Source organism: Marmota monax, unplaced genomic scaffold (assembly GCF_021218885.2).
Source record: "Marmota monax isolate L192 unplaced genomic scaffold, Marmota_monax_Labrador192_F-V1.1 WCK01_AAM20220418_F8-fsc00028, whole genome shotgun sequence".
In the NCBI taxonomy this organism is placed as follows: Eukaryota; Metazoa; Chordata; class Mammalia; order Rodentia; family Sciuridae; genus Marmota; species Marmota monax.
This window is the reverse complement of record NW_026694779.1, coordinates 8,306,962-8,326,506: the sequence shown is the minus strand read 5'-3', so window position 1 is coordinate 8,326,506 and position 19,545 is coordinate 8,306,962. Positions and strand designations below refer to the sequence as shown.

The 19,545-nt window shown below is 39.0% G+C and overlaps 1 protein-coding gene across 2 annotated transcripts in view; it reads right to left on the bottom strand.

The window, feature by feature from the left end:
- Positions 1 to 1,955: 1,955 nt before the first annotated feature.
- The window catches only part of Sumf1 (sulfatase modifying factor 1), an 84,293-nt gene continuing 66,703 nt past the window's right edge, over positions 1,956 to 19,545 (bottom strand). For both annotated transcript variants that reach the window (XM_046425673.1, XM_058573002.1), the window contains 2 exons: positions 13,415 to 13,474; positions 1,956 to 3,049 (listed from right to left, as the gene is read on the bottom strand). In XM_046425673.1, the coding sequence (XP_046281629.1) occupies positions 2,939 to 3,049; positions 13,415 to 13,474 (171 nt within the window). In that variant the 3' untranslated portion in view covers positions 1,956 to 2,938. The remainder of the gene's footprint in view (positions 3,050 to 13,414; positions 13,475 to 19,545) is intronic.

Sequence of the window (19,545 nt, the reverse complement as noted above, 5' to 3'; positions counted from 1 at the left end):
CACAGACGATCCGAAAAATGTTTTGGAACAAAGAGGCACAATTTAAGAGCAATTTCCTTGTAATTTAAGAGAAAATCTTAGCAATATATAAAACCTTTTAAGAAAAAAAATTAAAAATTGTTTGGAAGCACTGCACCTTTGTGGCTTCTAGAATTACAACACTTTCCACCAGGCTAAGCTTTCTGATGGACTGAAAAGAAGATAAAGATGCTAAGACACTGCCCTCCCCCCCAATAAAAAAATCATGTAACCACGTCTATACTCACTGGGTAGGCATGGTGAGGCCCACCTGCAATCCCAGCAACTCAGGAGGCTGAGGCAGGAGGATTGCAAGTAAGACGCCAGTCTCAGCAACTCAGCGAGGCCCTAACCAAAAATAAAGAATAAATAAAAAGGGGTGGGGATGTGGTTCAGAGGCTAACTGCCCTTAATTTCATTCCCTGGTACAAAAAAAAAAAAAAAAAAAAAAAAAAAAGCCTATACTCCCTTGAGCCAAATCCCCAAGCCCAGATTTTTTTACCTTTTGATGGAAGCAGCCTCCTTGAGGAGCACATGCCTACAGGAGCTTATGTCTTGGAGGCGGAGGAAGGAGGCTCAAGGGTAGTGCTGCAAAGGACTGGCCAGCTACAACGCTGGCTGCAAATGCCAGTGGAGATTTAATTAAAGTGCTGGTTTCATTCAGATAATTGTTTTGCTAGTGCTCTGGCACAATGAACGAAGTTCCTTAAGTTCTGAGTGGTCTGCCTTTGCCCCTCTTTTTACCTTATGCTATTTGTGCACAATCTTGCAGGAGATGAGGTTCTTCAGGAATACTTCTATGGCACTAAAACCAAAATAATCATACTGACAAAAACATCAGTCTGCTCATATATCAGTATTATAAAGTGTAGTGACTACTGCTGTCATCGGGGTGCTCTTCAGTTGGTAACCTACACTTGTGGTTCTGAAATAAAGGGCTTGTTAGGATTTTATGTAAATGTGCTCTGATTTTTATGCTGCTGCTAAAACATGCAATTCTAAAAGGCTGTGCCCAAAAGCACCCAAAAATATTTATGCTACACAACATTAATTAACAAGACAAGAAGTCAAAATATGCTCACTATAAATATAATACTGTAAGAAATGAATGCAGGTGGGAGGTAACAAGTAAAAACAGAAACTGTACAATCGTAGTGGTGACTTTGAGAATAAAATACCTTCACTCCTACATTAGCTACTTTTTACCAAGGTTTCTTTGTTTCTTCTTTTTGCCTGGGATTAATCATCGATTCCTGGAAGTTCACAGAGAAACACTTTATATCCACAAAACAAGTGACCAACAAATGTAGCTAAACAGACATTGTTCAAGATTGTTCAAGACAAAAGTTTCAATGCCTTACAAGGTTATGCACAAGGTAGCAACCACATGTAAACACTTAGGAATGTGACTTGAGTTACTTTTGAAAAACTTGACATAAAAACAAGCTTTTCCTTCAAGTGATGAGCTCTCCAGGATCCCTAGGACTAAGGGACTTGGATGGGTTCTAACAACAGGGACCTGAGGTTGGAAGCCATCCCTCTAAGACAAGGAGCTGTCCTGGAAGTGAAGCAGCTGCTGGGTTTGACAGGATGACCGACTGAGGCATTGGCCTTGGATTTGCACTATCTACAGTGGCATTAAGAAGTAAGATCATAGTATGGCTCCTGGCAGAACAGCCTTGCTTTTTGGAATAAAAATTGTCATCAACTGCCCATATATCAAAGTTAACAACTAGCTAATGGACAAGAGAAGAAGTCAAAATATATTTATTAACAAGAGATAAAGTCAAAATATACTCACTATAAATATAATGATGCAAGAAATATATGCAGGTGGGAAAGTTTTCTAGCAAATAAAATACACAAAGATCACAAAGTTGTTTCTTTAAAGAAAAACAGAAAGTAGGGAATGAGAAAAGGAACCAAGGAGAGTGAACTCTGACGTGGTGGACACCAGTTTATTTGACACAGAACATGATTCGAGCATCTGATATTCCATAACCACCAGGATTTCCCAGGTCTCTGTTACAAAATACAGCATGCCCTGGATATGGTTAATCCAAGGTCTCTTTCTTCTATACACAGAGTTAAACAGGTTTCCCCATTTAATACATATTTCACATTCACCACAGGCTTTGGGGAGAGGGGTTAATAGGGCTTATAACTGCCCCTCTGAGCCAAAGGCACTTAATATTAAAAGATAAAGCACAGTAGAGTCACCCACGGACATTCCTGGTTCAGAGTACTGAACAGTAACATACCATCGTTGGTCCACGTGGGATTCATCATAACAATGTGAAAGACACCGATTCCCTTGGAAAAACAAAGTGCAGTGTGAATATAAACAACTCACCCCCCTCACCCTCTTCTGAAAATAATACTTAGAACTCTCACTTTACATGATTAGTATCACCCCAGGTTCACACACAGGAAAAAAATAGCTAAAAAATAATCTGTCATAAATTTTCACTATGCAGTAATGGTAGAATCTGATACCACTCACAGAATCTGAGAACCTCAGAGATGATGTTGTCCATCCTCTCCTTCAATACATGAGGAAACGCAGGCCCAGGCTTGCACTGTTGGCCCCGGGATCTAACCCTGTAATGGAGCCAGGGTAGGACACAGCCTCCGGAATCCCAGTGCAAGGCCCCTGCTCTCCCCTTCCTCTTATTTAAAAGGCTCTCAAGAGTAACATACAGCGATGATCTGTCAAGATGCACCACACCATAAAGCACATGTGCTGACACAAGCCAGCGATTTGGTCTTGCAAAACAGTTCCTTTGGCCACTGGGCAGATATGTCACCCACCTCCATCTCGGGGTGAATATTCTTTGCACAAGACTGTTCAAAGTTCTGAGGGAAGCCAAGTGCAGGTGAGAAACTGACTTCCTGGATTTGGGAAGGCTCCTCTTGGCTGTCAGTCCCTGGTGGGCAAGCGGTCGGCAGCACAGCGGAATCCCAGATTGGAGGCAGAGCTGTCGGGTGTGTTCTGGCTCCGCGCGGCACAGCGATACCTATAGCAGTAGGTCTGTGCAGAGAGGAGAGGTGACATAAGTGCTTCTGGAACCCTCAACTTAGGGCTCAGGGCTCTGAACTACACAGAGGCACCAGCTGTGGACAAGCAATGCCACCCGCAGCTGGATTTCCCCACAAAGCTTCCTCACGATGCTTGCCGGGCATGCTCTGCAAAGGGCAGCCTGCTCCAGTTAACCTCATCCACCAGTGTCATTGACCTTGTGACACACACATCAAACAAAGAAGCTGGTGTCATCATTACTCATAACAGCAAAAAAAGAAAACTGTACACCCTTGGTATCTTATGGCACACTGATATGAGAGTCAGCAGCCACTGAAAATGTGTTCTTATGCAATTATTTAATCACACTGCAATTCTCATGCTGTGATGTTAAATGAAAAAGAATACTAAACAGTATATATGGTTTGACCCCCCCATCTGTATAAACACAGAAGCCAAAGTGTAGGGCAACTGGAAGACTTAGAACACACTACTATATGTGAGGTCCCTACATTTGAGCAATGGGGTTTCAAATTTCCTATAGTATGCATATATTAGTTTTGACATTATAATAATAAAGACAAATGGCAATCAAGAAAACATTAAGAACAACATGACAACATCACTTACAAGCCAACAGACTGCCAAAAATTAGCAAGCTTAGGAATAACACAGACAAGCAAGGCTATGGGGAAACATTGCTTTAAAAAAAATCCTTGTGAAATTGAAATTACAGTAACTCATGGAGCGATACAGTTTTCTGTGTGTTTTGTTTATGTATAAATTGTGAAGAGCAAGGTACAAGTACATAAAGACACACAAACTCACTGAGCACCGAGTACATGCCAGGCAAGGTGCTGGGTGTATTCCTCTGTTATTTCATTTGATTACAAAGTCTGGAGACACTGAACAAGTTATTCAAGAAGACAGAGTTGACAAAGGAAGTAAGATTCCAACTCGGGTGCTTGCCTCCCCAGCAAGATTCTGCACCCCTGGAAGGAAGGGTACCACCCTCTTTTCCCACAATACAACACACAGGTCCTGCAATGTACACACACACACACACACACACATACATTCAGGACAGCACACAGTAGGTATTCAGGGAATGAGGATAGATCACTTGATACAAACACTTCAAAAGCTCCCCAATTCCAAATATAACTAGACATAAAACTAGGATTGTTCTGTGATCCAACATAACAGTAAAAATAAACTAGCCATCCTGCACATCATGAGCACAAATTCTGAGCTGACGGGGTCAATCTCGGGTCCCTGCCAGCTGGGTCAAGACTCTGCACAAGAACCATGGAACTCATGCAAAAGAGATAATTTGTGGAAAGGAAAATAGGTCGGCATGCATAGTTAAAAAAAAAAAAAATCTCTATTATTCTCTCTTCTCTTACAAAAGTCAAAGGCTTCTCATCTTCATAAAAATTATCTCTGAAGTTGACAGAGCAATTATTGAGAGCACTTCCACCATAAAAAGAAAGACATTTGCTTTCTGTTCTAGAGACAGAAAAACAATAGTGACTAATCTTTTCATGTTCTTTGTGGCCAGAGAGGAATATGACATATTACCTCAGGTAGACAAAGGGACAATGAATTTTAAAAAGTACTTGAAATAATAAAAAATGAAAGGCATCTATCACTATTTGACCCCAGCAGCAATGGAAGCTCTCAGACATTGAGAGGTGGCCACATGAGGGGACACAGCAGAAACCTCACTCCACACGGGCTCTACCCATGGGCTGCGGGGACACAACAGCTCCCACAGATACCCCAGGGTGCCAGCAGCCACACTGCGTCAAGGATCAAGTTCCAGGGGAGACAGGCAGGCAGTCAACTCTGACATTCCTTCCCCGTGACTGTGTCACATGTGTTGAGAAACAATCCAGCATTTCCTGATCGCCTACTGTATGCACAGAGAGATGAGATCCAAGCCAAGGCCCAGTCCAGTCTCCTAGAGGGCACAGGCTGGTTAGGAAACAAAGAGCACACATCAAACAGCTACCAAACACGCTCGGGTTACACCACCTCATCACAGAGGTGAAAGAACTGGCCTTGCAGAAGTCAGGAGAGGCAACACTACAATATTTTGTGGAAGGCAATACTTGACCGAGGTGGGACATATATGATTGCAGCAACAGTTTTCTGACTTTGGGACACACAAGAACAGCCCAGAGCACTCGTTTAACATAGAGGTTCCTACGCCACACACCAGGAGATTCTGATTTCCTAAGTCTGGTGTGGGGCCCAAGAATCTGCGTTTGTAACAAGCTTCCTCATGGGGCACACTGTGAGTGGCCCTGATTTATAGGATTTAGAAAGGAGGAAGGAAGAAAGAGTAAGTGGAATCAACAATGATGTCAGAAGCATGAAAACGAAAAATGTCAGGCAAATTAAGAAGATGACAGCAAGACCATAACCTGGCCAAGTCACAGCATGCTTTATTTATTCATTAAATATATGACAGCTTCTAATATGCTGGATGCTATTTTAGGCATGAGGGATATAATCAGAGTAAGACAAACAAGATACCTGTTATCAGGGACCTTCCACAGGGAGTGGCTGGACAATAAAACACTGATAAACCAAAGACTATTTCTGGCAGATGTCATCTCTGAAGAAAGTGAGGCGGAGACTGGGCTGTGGCTCAGTGGTAGAGCACTTGCCTCGCCCGTGTGAGGCATTGGGTTTGATCCTCAGTACCACATAAAAATAAATAAATAAAATAAAGGTATTGTGTCCATCTTGAACTAAAAAGAAAGAGAAACAGGGAGAGAGGACTGAGAGTGACGGGGGCAGCTTGACCCGGTGTTCTGGAAAGAGTGCTGAGGCTGTGGCACATGAGCTGAGTTGCCCAAAGGCTTGGAGAATGGGGATAGCCATGACTGGTACAAAGATAGGTAATGATAAGAGGCAGGAAATGCAGGTGGATAAAAAGAACAGAGTCACCTTACACTACTCTCAGCACAGAGAGGAGTTTGGACTTGGTAGAAATGAAAACTGTGGTGAACTTATATTTTGCTGATTTACTCATCAGCAGGGGCAAAATCCAAAACTCCTTAATATTTAACCTTAGGCAGAGCCTTTCAGGATCGGTTCCCTCACTGATAAAATGGAGCTATTTCCAGAATTGTTAACACACCTCACCTTTACCTTTACAAAATCATGTAAAGCACTAGGCAAATGAAGTCCTTATAACTGTTACTAACACTCTTGATCACACAAACTCACTTTGCTTGTCTTATCTGACTTCTTGGGTCACCTCCTCCTCCTAAGACAAGGGAAGCACTGGCCAGCTTTTCTTCATCAGCCCTTAGAGATACTGTGTTTGACTGTGGGAAAGTTTTATTTTTCCATCAATGGCAAAGCTGAGTGGTATCTCCAATGCTATGATATAAGACTCTGATTTCTGTTGAATGGGTCTATTTCCATGTACTACAAAACCCAAGATTTGAGAACTCTGAAGAACTATTAGTACTCATCCAGAGCACTGTGTTGAGAAAGATTTTCCAGCTGTGCCAAAGAAAAAAAGAAATCTGTGATAGATAAAAAAAAAAAAAAAAAAAACACTTCTACCATGGCCATATTTGAAGGAAAAATAATTCCTTCATTTAAAAAAAAAAAAAAGTACATAGGGCTGGGGATGTGGCTCAAGCAGTAGCGCGCTCGCCTGGCATGCGTGCGGCCTGAGTTCGATCCTCAGCACCACATACAAACAAAGATGTTGTGTCTGCCAAAAACTAAAATAAATAAATAAATGAATAAATAAATAAATGGAAAAGGCCAAGTTGGCTTATTATTTAAAAAAAAAAAAAGTACATAAAAAGTTTGACAGAAAACCATCAAATGGCAGGGCACAGTGGCACACACCTGTGATCCCAGAGGCTCTGAAGGCTGAGGCAGGAGAATCGAAAGTTCGAAGCCAGCCTCAGCAACTTAACAAAGCCCTAAGCAACTTAGCAAGACCCTGTCTCAAAATGAAAAATAAAAATGGCTCGGGATATGGCTCAGTGGTTAGGCACCCGTGGGTTCAATTCCCATTACAAAAATAAAAAGAAAAGAATACCATCAATAGTAGAAAACTATCAATAGATTTCCTTAGGAAGAAGATGGATGATTTTTGTTATTTTCATTTTATCTTTATATTCATTTTCTCATGTTTATGCAAAAAAAATTTTTGCTAATACAAAGAAAAGCTTAAAAAAAGGACAGTAAAGAACTTAATCCTAAAAACAAGTCTCACTGCAATAAACCTTGAGAGCCCAGGTTCATTACCTGTGAAGAGTCAATTCCCACCATCATTCCATTTCAAATGCACTCATTCACTCTGCAAATATTTATTAATACGCTGCTCATTTTAAATGTTAATAACAAGCAACTAATAGAGCAGACAATTAGAAGAGTAAATGGCCTGATTATAAATGCCCTCACTGCTCTTTCTTGTTTTTCCTAACTCTACTTTTAGCACTTTCACTTTTAAAAGGTGGCTGAAAAATGGGTCATTCTGTTAATTAAGAACAGGAGTAGTAGGAAGGGCCTGTTTCAGCCCCATTTCATCAAAATAGCTAATTACTCTGTGAAATTGATCTCCATATCTGTGCTAAGAATTTGACCCTGGACTCAGAAAATCAATCCCTTTAAGATAATGACTTAGCAGCCTTGGGGCTCTGCAGTCAAGTGGGACCATAATATTGCTCTTAGGAGGGAAAGGTTATTTTTAAGGTAATTGCAGCACGTCTGGAATAAAACCTTCTAGGGAACCATGCCCCACCACCCAGGTCTCTGGATTTCCCACCTACAGCTCTTCTAATTGACACCAGACCAGCTCCTTTGCTCACCATCTTGGTGGGTGGGTGGGTAAGCATTTCCTCATGGACTGCTCTGAAGACCCCAGAGGTTCAATCTAACACCACCAACAACCACAAAACTAGTATTTCTCAAATACCTACTATGAAAACTGTTCTAATAACCTCAAATGTATTCACTCAATTAATCCTCTCAATGATCCTATGAGGAAGGAATTATTTGTATCTGCATTATATACAAGAGGAAAAATGGAGGTTGAGATGTTAACAGTGTCCCCCTATGGTCACACTGCTTCACAAGCATGGATCCAGGATTCTAGCCAACTGTATCCCATCCCCACCTCTGCTCCTAACTCACATTCTGCTATATCACGGCTTCTATGCCCTCATCTCCTCACTAAAGTTGTACTTTAGACAGATTTTCAGAAAGTTATAGAGGTCATCAGAGTTCACTTTCCCAGGCAAACTAGCTGTGGCCCAGGATCAAAAGTAAGCTATCTTCTGTGAAAGGTAATTTTTCTCCTCTTTCTCTTTTGCTTTGCTTTTTGAGACTATGTTGCCCAAGCTGGCCTTCAGTCCCAGTCAAGCAGCTGGGATTAGAAGCCCATCACAGAGCCTGGCTCTAAGCAAGGTAATAATAAAAAGTAAATTATATTTTTCTTCCTTCTTATTGAATTCCTTTCTTTTATTGATTTGTCAGCTATGTCATGACAATATTTCTAGAATTCTAACTATTTAGGAGTTTGGTTTTGGTTCCTTCTTCAAAACAGAAGAGGTAAAACAATTTAATTATAATAAAGATAATGATTCAGGATAAAGATGAGAGGAGTAACGTGTGTGTGCGTGCATGTGTGTGTGTGTGTGTGTGTGTGTTTACTGGAGACTGAACCCAAGGTCTTGAACATGGAGGGCAACCACTCTACCACTGAACTGAATCCTCAACCCTCTTTGTTTTTTAATTCAACACAGGGTCTCACTAAATTGCCTAGGCTGGGCTTAAACTTGAGATACTCCTGCTTCAGCCTCCCAAGTAGCTAAGACTGTTAAGATTTATGTTTTCTTTTTTTATCAAAGTTAAACCTGCAATGCAACAAAGTCATATTTACTGTTTCCCGTGTATAATGGAGTCATCTTAAGTTAGGGAAATGTCAGATGGAGCCATCTTAAATTAGGGAATCATGTGATCAGAATGGAACCATTTAAAAAATTCTCTAACAGGTACCTAATCACAACTAGGCCCTGGTCCATGCCCACCCCAATTTTAAAGTTAGCTAATTGTGTAGACTGTACCCCCAAACTCTTCCTATCAGGAGCAAGGGGCAGTACCTTATTAGGGTAAACCCTGGTGGACTGCTTGCGCAGGCGTGCTTGCTCCCTGGTTTCCCCTTGGGAGGGCACCCTTCTGCAGAAGGAGCTCTGCCAACCCACTTCCCAGCATGTGTTTGGTTTCTTCTGGCACTAAACATTACTAAACTTTTACCAAGTACTTAGATATGCTGTCCCATTTATTCCTCATAAAACCTCAGAGTGACTGTGATTATAATATGCCTCTTCCAAATATGAAAACAGAAGATTGGAATTTGCCCGAGGTCACATACCTAGCAAGCAACCATTGTGGATCTCCAACCCAGATCTAATTCCATAATTCACTTCTTAATCATTTTGTAAAAGCTGCCACTCTTAATCTGGTAGAAAGGCTAACACTGCTGTTTTCCTAAATTCATTGAAATAACCACAAAAACCTATATTATGTACGATTTACTGGCCAAGATCATGGTATTGCCATTTTTCTCTGGAAAAGGCTGTGATTCCAATAAGTTTTGTTATTCTCTATTCTCTTCTTCTGAGGATACTCCCATCACTCTGAGCCTGACTAAATTAAAACTTACACTTCAGGTGGACTAAGAAAAGTTTAAGTTATATAAATAAAAACTTTTTTAAATCCACCACTATTTTTATTTAATTTATTTATTTTTGGTACTGGGACTGAACCTAGGGGCACTTAACCATTGAGCCACATCCCCAGCCCTTTTTATATTTTATTTTGAGACAGGGTCTTGCTATGTTGCTTAGAGTCTTGCTAAGTTGCTGAGGCTAGCTTTAAATTTGTGCACCTCCTGCCTCAACCTCCCAAGCCACTGGGATTACAGATCACACCTGGCTTACCACTAATTTTAAACAAAGACTTCTAGCTAATAAATCAAAGGAGAGTGATAAAAATTAATTAGGCCAAAAAAAGACAAACAAGAACAAAAAAAGTAACAAAAAACAGATGAGACAAAGAGAAAAACAAATATCAAGAAAGCGCATTTAAATCACCCATATCAATAATCACAATAAATATAACTGACCTAAATACCACAATTAAAAGGCATATTGTGCCAATTAATTCAATAACTTGAATAAAGTGGACAAATTTCTTTACAGGTACAACTTATCAGAACTGAATTGAGTAGAAACACCCTATATAACCCATCAATTAAATTTATAGTAACAACTTGTTATGGTTTGAACGTGGTTTCAGTGTCCCTCAAGACTTCATGTGTTGAAATTTAATCCCCATTGTAATGTATTAAGAAGATGGAAATGTAATCCCACTAGTATTTAGAGGTGGGGCCTTTGAGAGTGATTAGGATTAGATAATGTCATTAGGTAAAGACCTCATGTTTAAATCTTGGGGGTTTTATAAGAAGGAGGAGAAAGACCAGCACACACACATATATGCCCCACATATAGACCCCCATATCTTGCCTTTGGATGCCCTGCACCACTCAGAACTGGGCCAGTAAGAAGGCCTTCACCAGATATGGCCCCTTGACCTTGGACCTCCAGAACCATAAAGCAAAATAAACATCTTTTCTTTAAAAGTTAGTCTGCCTCAGGTATTTCATTATCATAATGAAAAAAAAAAAAAAAGACTGATACACAACTCCAAGCCCAAATATCTTCACTGGGGAATTTCATCAAACATTTCAAGAAGAAAAAATATTATTTTATATGAACTCTTTCTGAAAATTAAAGAGTTCATTCACTCTATGAACACAGCAATTCCTTGTACTAAAACCAGATAAGGATATCAGAAGAAAACAATAGACCTATACAAACCACAAACTAGATGCAAAAATGGTCAACATGTTAGCAAACTGAGTCCAAACTACGTAAAAAGGATAACACACCACGACAAAGTGGGATGTATCCTAGGAATGTAAGTAGAGTTTAATAAGTAAAAATCAGTTAGTATAAGTCATCATATTAACATAATGAAAAGACCAGACAGTTACCTCAATAGATGCAGAAAAAGCATCCATTGCTAATTCACATCTATTGCTAATTTAAAACAAAAACAAAACAACAGAAATAAACTAGGAACAGAAACAAGCATTCTCACTCCAATAAAGAACATCATGAAAAAACTGGAGCTAATACCATGCCTTATTTAAAAAAAAAAATGAACATTTTTTCCCCAAGATCAAGAATGAGATGTGTATAAATGTCTGCTTTACCATATCTATTCAATATTATCCTAGAAATTCTAGATGATGTAATATACAAGAAAAAATTATAATAGGCATCCAGATTAAAAATGAAAACTGTCTATTCACTAATCATATGATCACTTTTGTAAAAAATCTAATAAAATCCATAAAAACACTACTAGAACTAATAGAGTTTAGCAAGGTTGAGGAGAACTCAAGATGAATATACAAAAAACAGTTATACCACATAAGTACATTTTATAAAAGTATATATTAAATTAAAAGATATTTTTAAAAGTCAACTGGGGGGCTGGGGATGTAATTCAGTGGAAGAACATGGAACTGATATATTTTACTGTTCTTTACTTATTTAAAATGTTTGCTTGTTTTATAATCTTAATCTTCCCTACTGATTCTTGATAGAATAATCTGATTCCTAATTATTCAGATTAAATAGACTCTCAATTAAGAAAAGTGCCAGATGTCAGAGACATAACTGGTGGTTTTCGGGTTTTAAGACTACGAAGAGACATTCACCTATTTTCCATGAAAGTCTGATTCCCCAACAAGAAGACTGAAATATACTTGTAGTAACAATTTTAATAAGATAAACAATCTGGAACTAAAGACTGTGATATGTATATGAACAAATAAATATATCAGAACACATGTGGTGATGCTTTTAATTTTAAATTAAAAACAGGATTTTAAGGTGGACACACCGATAGACCCAGCTATTCAGAAGGCTAAGGCAGGAGGATCACTTGAGCCCAGAAATCTGAGGCCAGCCTGGGCTATATAGAGGAACATCTATCTCAAAAATAAATAAACAAATAAAATAAAAAGGCTTTTATGAAGCTAAAAATGTCTGCTTCTTGTTATAATTGTAGGTGTAAATAATATATTGAAGTCAATTCTATGAACTTCCACCTGAATCAATGGATTAAAATTCTAAGTTAGGGGCTGGGGATGTGACTCAAGTGGTAGTGCACTTGCCTAGCATGCGTGAGGCACTAGGTTTGATTCTCAGCACTATATAAAAAATAAAATAAAGATATTGTGTCCACCTAAAAAACTAAAAAATAAATATTAAAAAAAATTCTAAGTTAAAATGCAGAAGGCACATTTACTGCAAACTCACACCTGTACATAATCTAGATAGATTCTCTTAGGATAGCAGTTCCCAACCTTCGCTGTAGATTTTCAATGCCTAGAAAGCTTTAAAAAATCCTGATATCCATGTAACACCCCAGAAAAATCAAATTAGACGGGGTCTGTGGGGTTGGGGGCAGGCATCATCACTTTTTAATAGATCTCAGGTGATTCCAAAGTGAAATAAAGTTTAAGCACTAAGACTTCAGGGCAAAGTTTGCTAGTGCTTCCATTATCAAATTAGTAACTTAATTTAGAGCCATTATACGTAGTTTTAAGTCTCTAACAGCCTGTCTTGAGTAACTTACTGTGCAAAGCTTCTTAGCAATAACCATCTTCTTATAGGGACAGAGATAGAAGCTAAAATTCTATGACTTGAAGAAAAAAGGGAGGAGATAGGATTCAATTTCAAAATGCTTCACCGAGTTTACCCAAGAAAACACAAAGTCACTCAGACTAACCAAGAACTGTCAGCTTGGACTATGAAATTAAGCCCAACCAGCAGATGTGCTCTCAAACAAAATGACAGAATGACACTTATCTCACAAGGCACATCTTTACATCTGGAGTGCTTCCATTCTGGTATACCTTGAACACCACCCACTTAAAACTCTCACCCAAATCTTATCAGAGAAATTTATAGAAGGCTCAAATATTAAGGATGTAGTTGTAGAACCTGCAGGTGAGAAAATATACTAAGCCCACCTTGACACGTGAGACATCAAAGGCCTCCTATAGAATTTGGTTAATAGGCACTCAAAACCTCTACCTCTGCTTCTGCCACTTCTCTCCATGCCTGTGACCAAATTTGACACAACTCTCCTACTTGTGTTCTGGTTTCAGTGGAGATAGGTATATATGAGCAGAAGTGAGTTTGGGGCTATTTCTATAATGGATCCATAAACTGCCAAAACAAAACTTAGTGACATACTTACCTTATGGCACATGTAGGAACCACCTTTCTTCACTCGGTCTTTCCCAGAAGGAGGGCCTTTCTAAGGATAAAGAGAAAAAAACTCCGTTAGTCCAGACAACATGGGTGCCCCTCACACAGTGGAGAGTCCATTTGAGTTCATCTGGCCATCTTGAGTTTACTTCAACTCTTCATATGCATTTATTTCTACCTGGGCATTGCACCTGTATCCTCGCACCTTCCCAAATGCTCACAATCCCAAATGCCCTCCCACTGTCTCCTAAATTGCATGTCAAGTTCCCACTCTTTGATGAAGTCTTTGTGACTATAGGGAGCAATCCCCTCTCTAATCCCATTTCTAGCCTAGATGCCTGGATACAAAGCCCTTTGGAAACATCTCTTGCCTTCTCAATACTGACATGCAAATTTATCCTGCATTATAATTGGTTTGTTCAACCAGAAGGCAAGATTTTTTGCATTATATGTTGTTATAATTCCACTCTGCAATACCCAATAAACCCATTGCCAATTTAATAAATTTTTTATTATTGAGGCCTAACTTATAAAGAGTAAAAAACACTTTTTTTTTTTTTAGACCAGAGATTGAACCCAGGGGCACTTAACTACTGAGCCACAACCCCAGGCCTTTTTATTTTTATTTTCAGATAGGGTCTCACTAAGTTGCTTATAGCCTTGCTAAATTGCTGAGGCTAGTCTTGAACATGTGATCCTGCTGCCTCAGCCTACACCAAATCACTGGGATTACAGGCATACACCAACACACCCAGTTAAAATCACTCCTTTTAAAACACAGTATCAATGAGTTTTGACAACTATATACAGCCACATAACATAATCAAAAATAAAGAATATAGTATCTTTAAAAAATAGATTTGTAGAGTGTCAACTCTGAATGAGGCACAGTTCTGAGCACTTTGCAAATATTAACTCACGTGGCCCCACAACCACTCTGCAGGTAGGTTAGGTAAGTGGCAGAGTGGGATTCACACCCAGACAACCCTGCTCCAGGGTCCATGCTCCCAATCACTCTGCCTTGCTCCCAGTTAGCAACCCAAACTGAAGCAAATTGGGGACAGCGTAAAAGGAGGCAAGAAGGAGAAGTGACTATCACTAAATTAGGATCCAGATTCTAGAAAGAGCGTCTGATAACAGGGCAAGGCAAATGAAGATCCGGCAGCTTCCACTGCCAGATTAAACGCCTCAGCACCAGGAAAGCTGTGCAAAGGACATCTGAGAAGTACCAACAAGCTCCTGAGCCAGAGCCCCTCAGAGGAGCAGGCTGGGGTAACGATATCTTTGCTTTTGCTTTGATCTTCAAAAAGACAACTAATAGCACAGCCTTCTGCTCTGTTTATTGAAAACAAGAGAAGCTGGACAACCCTCTTCCTGTCTTGATCTCCCTATTTCTTGTCAACAACCTATTGTCAAGGGCCATTGCATAAGTGGCAAAAGTTACAAGAACCACATTTTCTCCAAGTATGGCTGACGTAGCTGTCCTGTGAATGTAACGTGTGGGCAGAAGTGCATGTTTTCTTCTAAGTATTTCCAGACACTCAGAAACTGTCGCAGGCAAAGTCACTGGCTCTTCATTATTCATCTACCGGGTCACGGTATTTCCAAGGCATTAAGGGCTTAATGTTAAATTAATAAACTTTATTGATTATAATAGGCAAGTGGAAAATATAGAAAGCTACATGCAAAAATAAGGACTAGCATCACAGCTTTCTTTCCAGGAATATCCCAAACCTGACAGACATCACAGCAGAATCCTCTGGTGAGTTTACTATATAAAAGCAAGACATACACCAGAGCATAAATGGAAGTATTCACACCCGTGTATCTGTCCCATAAAATGATCACACTCTCTTGGATTAAACTTGATTGCAAATTCTTTTTTTATAGTTGTAGATGAACATAATATCTTTATTTTATTTATTTATTTTTATGTGGTGCAGAGGATTGCGCCCAGTGCCTCACACATGCTAGGCGAGCGCTCTACCACTGAGCCATAACACCAACCCTTGATTGGAAATTTTTGAATCACACTACTTCAGCTGGTTCTCCAAATGCTGTGACCATGTACTGAATGACAGATTAATTCTGATTGAAGCCTCACCATATCTGCTAGTATGCAAGATTAAATTCTTCCGTCAAGATACATCTAAGAACAAGGAGCTGATTTGCCAACAGGAAGATCTGAGAACATACTCCAATAACCCAAGGCTGCAATCGATCAATGAGACACTCATCTCAGTGACAGCACTACTGAGAGTCATCCCATGTTGATTTGATAGCAGCAGTTAACACTATTCAGCTGGTTGCTATAAATAAGACTATTTTTGCTGGAAAACGACATGACGTAAGATTAGCCACAACTGTCGGAAATGCTTACCACTTTGCCAAAAGGCAGAAAAATTACTAGGAGGATGGACTAGATTGAACAGAGTTCCAAAAATTCAGGGTCACGCAGAGCCTTAAAAGTTGTGAATTATTTTACTACTCTACTAATGAAGATTTTTCTAATCTTCATTAATCTTTTCAAAGAACCAGCTCTTTGTGTCACTGATTCTCCCCTGATTCTTATGTTTTCAATTTCATTGATTTCTGCTCTTTTATTATTTCCTTCTTTTTGCTTATTTTGGGCTTAGTTTGCTCTTCTTTCAAAGCTTTCCCTCTTTTCCTTTTTTTTTTTTCCTCTTTTGGTGCTGGGCACTGAACCACGACTAAGCACCTAGTGACCTTTCCTCTTTTGTAATGTATTCATGCACTGCTACAAATTTCCTGATTAGTGCTGCTTTTATCAAGTCTTGCAAATTCTCATGTTGTATTTCCCTTTTCCTTCCATTCAATCTATGGCTTGATTTGCCTTGAACTTCCTTTATGACCCAAGGATTAGAAGTACATTGCTTAGTTTCCATGTGTTGGGAGAGTTTCCTATTGCATTTGTTATTGATTTCTAGTTGGATTTTATTGTGGTTAGAAAACACATCCTATGTGACTTCCATTTTTAAAACTTTTCTTAGTGAGTTCATTTTATGGTATATGATATGATCTATCCTGGTACACATCCCATGAGCACTTAAAAAGAATGGGTATTATACTATTGCAGGGTAAACTGTTCTAGAAATGTCAAATAAATAGATCCTGTTGGTTGATAGTATTTTTGAATTCTTCTATATACTTGCTAATTTTCTAATTGTTACCATTAATTGTTGAGAAAGGGGAACTAAAGTCTCCAACTATTCTTGTGGATTATTCTACTTTTCCTATTTTGTCTTTGCTTCTCATGTTTCAGTTATATTCATTAGGCCATAATATTACTATGTCCTCTTGGTGGAATAACCATTTTGTCATTAGATAATGTCCTTCTCTGACTAGTAATTTTCTTTGCTTTGAAGTCTTCTTTAAATGCTATTAATATAGCCATTTCTGCTTTCCTATGAGTAATGTTTGCATAATATCTTATTCCATCATTTCGTTTTCAGTTTGTTTCTATCTCTATACATGAAGTGAGTTTTTTTTTTTTTTGTAGATAGTGTATCATTGGACTTGTCTTTTAATGTATTTAGACCATGTACTTTTAATATAATTATTGATGTTAAGACTTACATTTGTGATTTTATTTCATTTTTTGCTTCCCATCTGTTACCTATTCTTTCTCCTGCCTTCCTTTGGGTATCTTCAAACAATATTTTGTTCAAGAATTCCAATTTTTTTTTTACTATAGGGCTTTTCAGTGTATCCCTTTGTATAGCTTTTTTTTTTTTTTGTAGTTGTAGATGGACAACATGCCTTTATTTGTTTGTTTTTATGTATTGCTGAGGATCGAACCCAGTGCCTCCCGCATGCAAGGCAACCGCTGTACCGCTAAGCTACCACCCCAGCCCTTGTATAGCATTTTTAACAGTTACTCTAGGAATCTGGATGCACGCATCATACCACAGATATAACTGGTAAAATGACACAGTTAATGGATGGTTTGTTTGTTTGTTTTTTCAGCCCTTTGATTATGTCACACCACTAACTTCTGGTCTCTGTTGTTTCTGATAAAAAATAATAATTAATCACCTTATTATTGCTCTCTATATAATTATTTTTTTGTTATTACATTCAAGATTTTCTCTATCTCCCAACAGATATATTCTTCTTTAGTTCTTTAAATATATTAGTTGCTTTTATTTTTTTCTTTTTTGGAGATAACGTATGCTATATTGCCCAGAATGGCCTCAAACTCCTGGGGCTCAAGCAATCCTGCTGCCTTACACTCCCAAGTCACTGGGACTACAAGCACATGATTCAGACTGGCCTTATGTTAGCTGCTTTTAAGTCTTTGTTAGATCCAACATCTGGGACTACTGAGAGTCAGCTTCCATTTTAATAATCTTTTCCTTAGTATAAGTCACACTTAAGTGACAGTCTGCATGTTCATCACATATTAGCTGAAAAGTGAGTATTTATGACGTTCCTACATATAAAATGCAGTGTGGTGTGTGTGTGTATGTGTAGATCAATACATATAACAGCAACTTTGGACTGTTTTTTTTTTTCCTGAATTTTTCTGAAGGATGTTGTTTTAATAACTTACCTGAATATAAACTGTGTAATCTGTTTTTTCATCATTTTGCAACCATTGGTGGCTCCGCTCAAATTTTTTATTTTCCAACCTGGCTCCCTTGAGGCCATACCCGTGCTGCATACTTTAATGTTTGGCCAATTACTTAGGCACAGGTTCTGCTAAAACTCCTTGAGCCCATGAGGCTCCCACCCTTTGTCAACTAATAAGGAATAGCATTCAAAATGTGAGTCATCTCAAGTCCCCCCTGCCTTCACCTTGCTTGACTCTCCTGGGTCTTCCCCACCTTACATTTAGCAATAACTGAAGATGGATGGCTGATCCTAGCAAAGCTTATCCCTTTAAGGTCTCTTACTTCCATGATCTCCCTTTTAAGTATCTGGTTGGTCCTCTACCCATTCCACGTCAGAACTGCTAACTTGGGTGAGTCATGCTGCAGGATTTCAGAGAACATTCTGAGGTGAAGCTGATGACTTTAGCTAACAAAGCCACACATTTTCAGTGCCCACTCCCTCCATCCCGAGTCAACACTACCACCCTTGGCTGTAAGGCAAATGGTTTTTACCACCATCCCAAACTGGCAAAGCTACAATTTATTTTTGCAGACAGAGGATTTGAGATTAGTCCCAGGCAAGAATGTCAGGTACTCCCATCCATTCTTGCCCAAAGTTCTACAAGTTTCTAAAGAATAAACACATCTCAATTTTTTCTCTCTTTAGTAGATTTCCAGTGCCATGTTTGTTTTCTGTATTAGGAATCACTTGACCTCTTCATATTGTAGTTACTGAAATAAGGACCCAACCAAAAATATCCAGATCCCCCAACAAGTATGGAACTTGTTGAAATCCTCATTTTCGACATGCCAATTAGAGAAAAACATTCATCAGATATTAAGGAAATTTGAATGCTGACTGAGCATTTGGTAATATTAAAGAATTACTGTTAAACTTTTTTGAGATTTGATAATGCCACAAGAGCTGTTTACTTTTTTAAAAAGCATACTGAAGTTTTTTTAGGAAAAAAATTTCAAACGACATTTGGGATTTGTTTTAAAATAACCCAAAGGTGTTAGATTAAACTAAAGTGGATAATTATTAATGTGACAGCTTTACAATGTGTCACCTTGGCTAGAATGAACCTCATATCCCCGAATTCTCTCTCGTTTGTTTCTGTTTCTGATGAGGGTGACCTACAGGAAACATTTACTGGAAAAGCTGGGAGAGAAGAAAAGTAGCAGCCATGGTGTTTTTATGCTCAGGAGACTGATATGAGGACACCAGGCTGTCCTACAGCTCCTGCTACCCTGCTCTGGCTCCTCCTTTGGCTTTTGTGACTCTGGGGCAGGTGTAGTCTGAGCCCTGGGATGAAGAACAGCAGCTTCGTGTACATGAACCCACATCATCAAGGCTAAAGCCTTGGTTCCAATCCACCTGGATGGACTCGAGGGCATGTTTACAAAGTTCAGTTCACCTCTGCTCCCCCACTGGACATCACCTTTCTTTCCAACTGTTTTCTGCCCAGACCTCAAGTCCCTGCACTAGAGTATAGTCACTGTATAA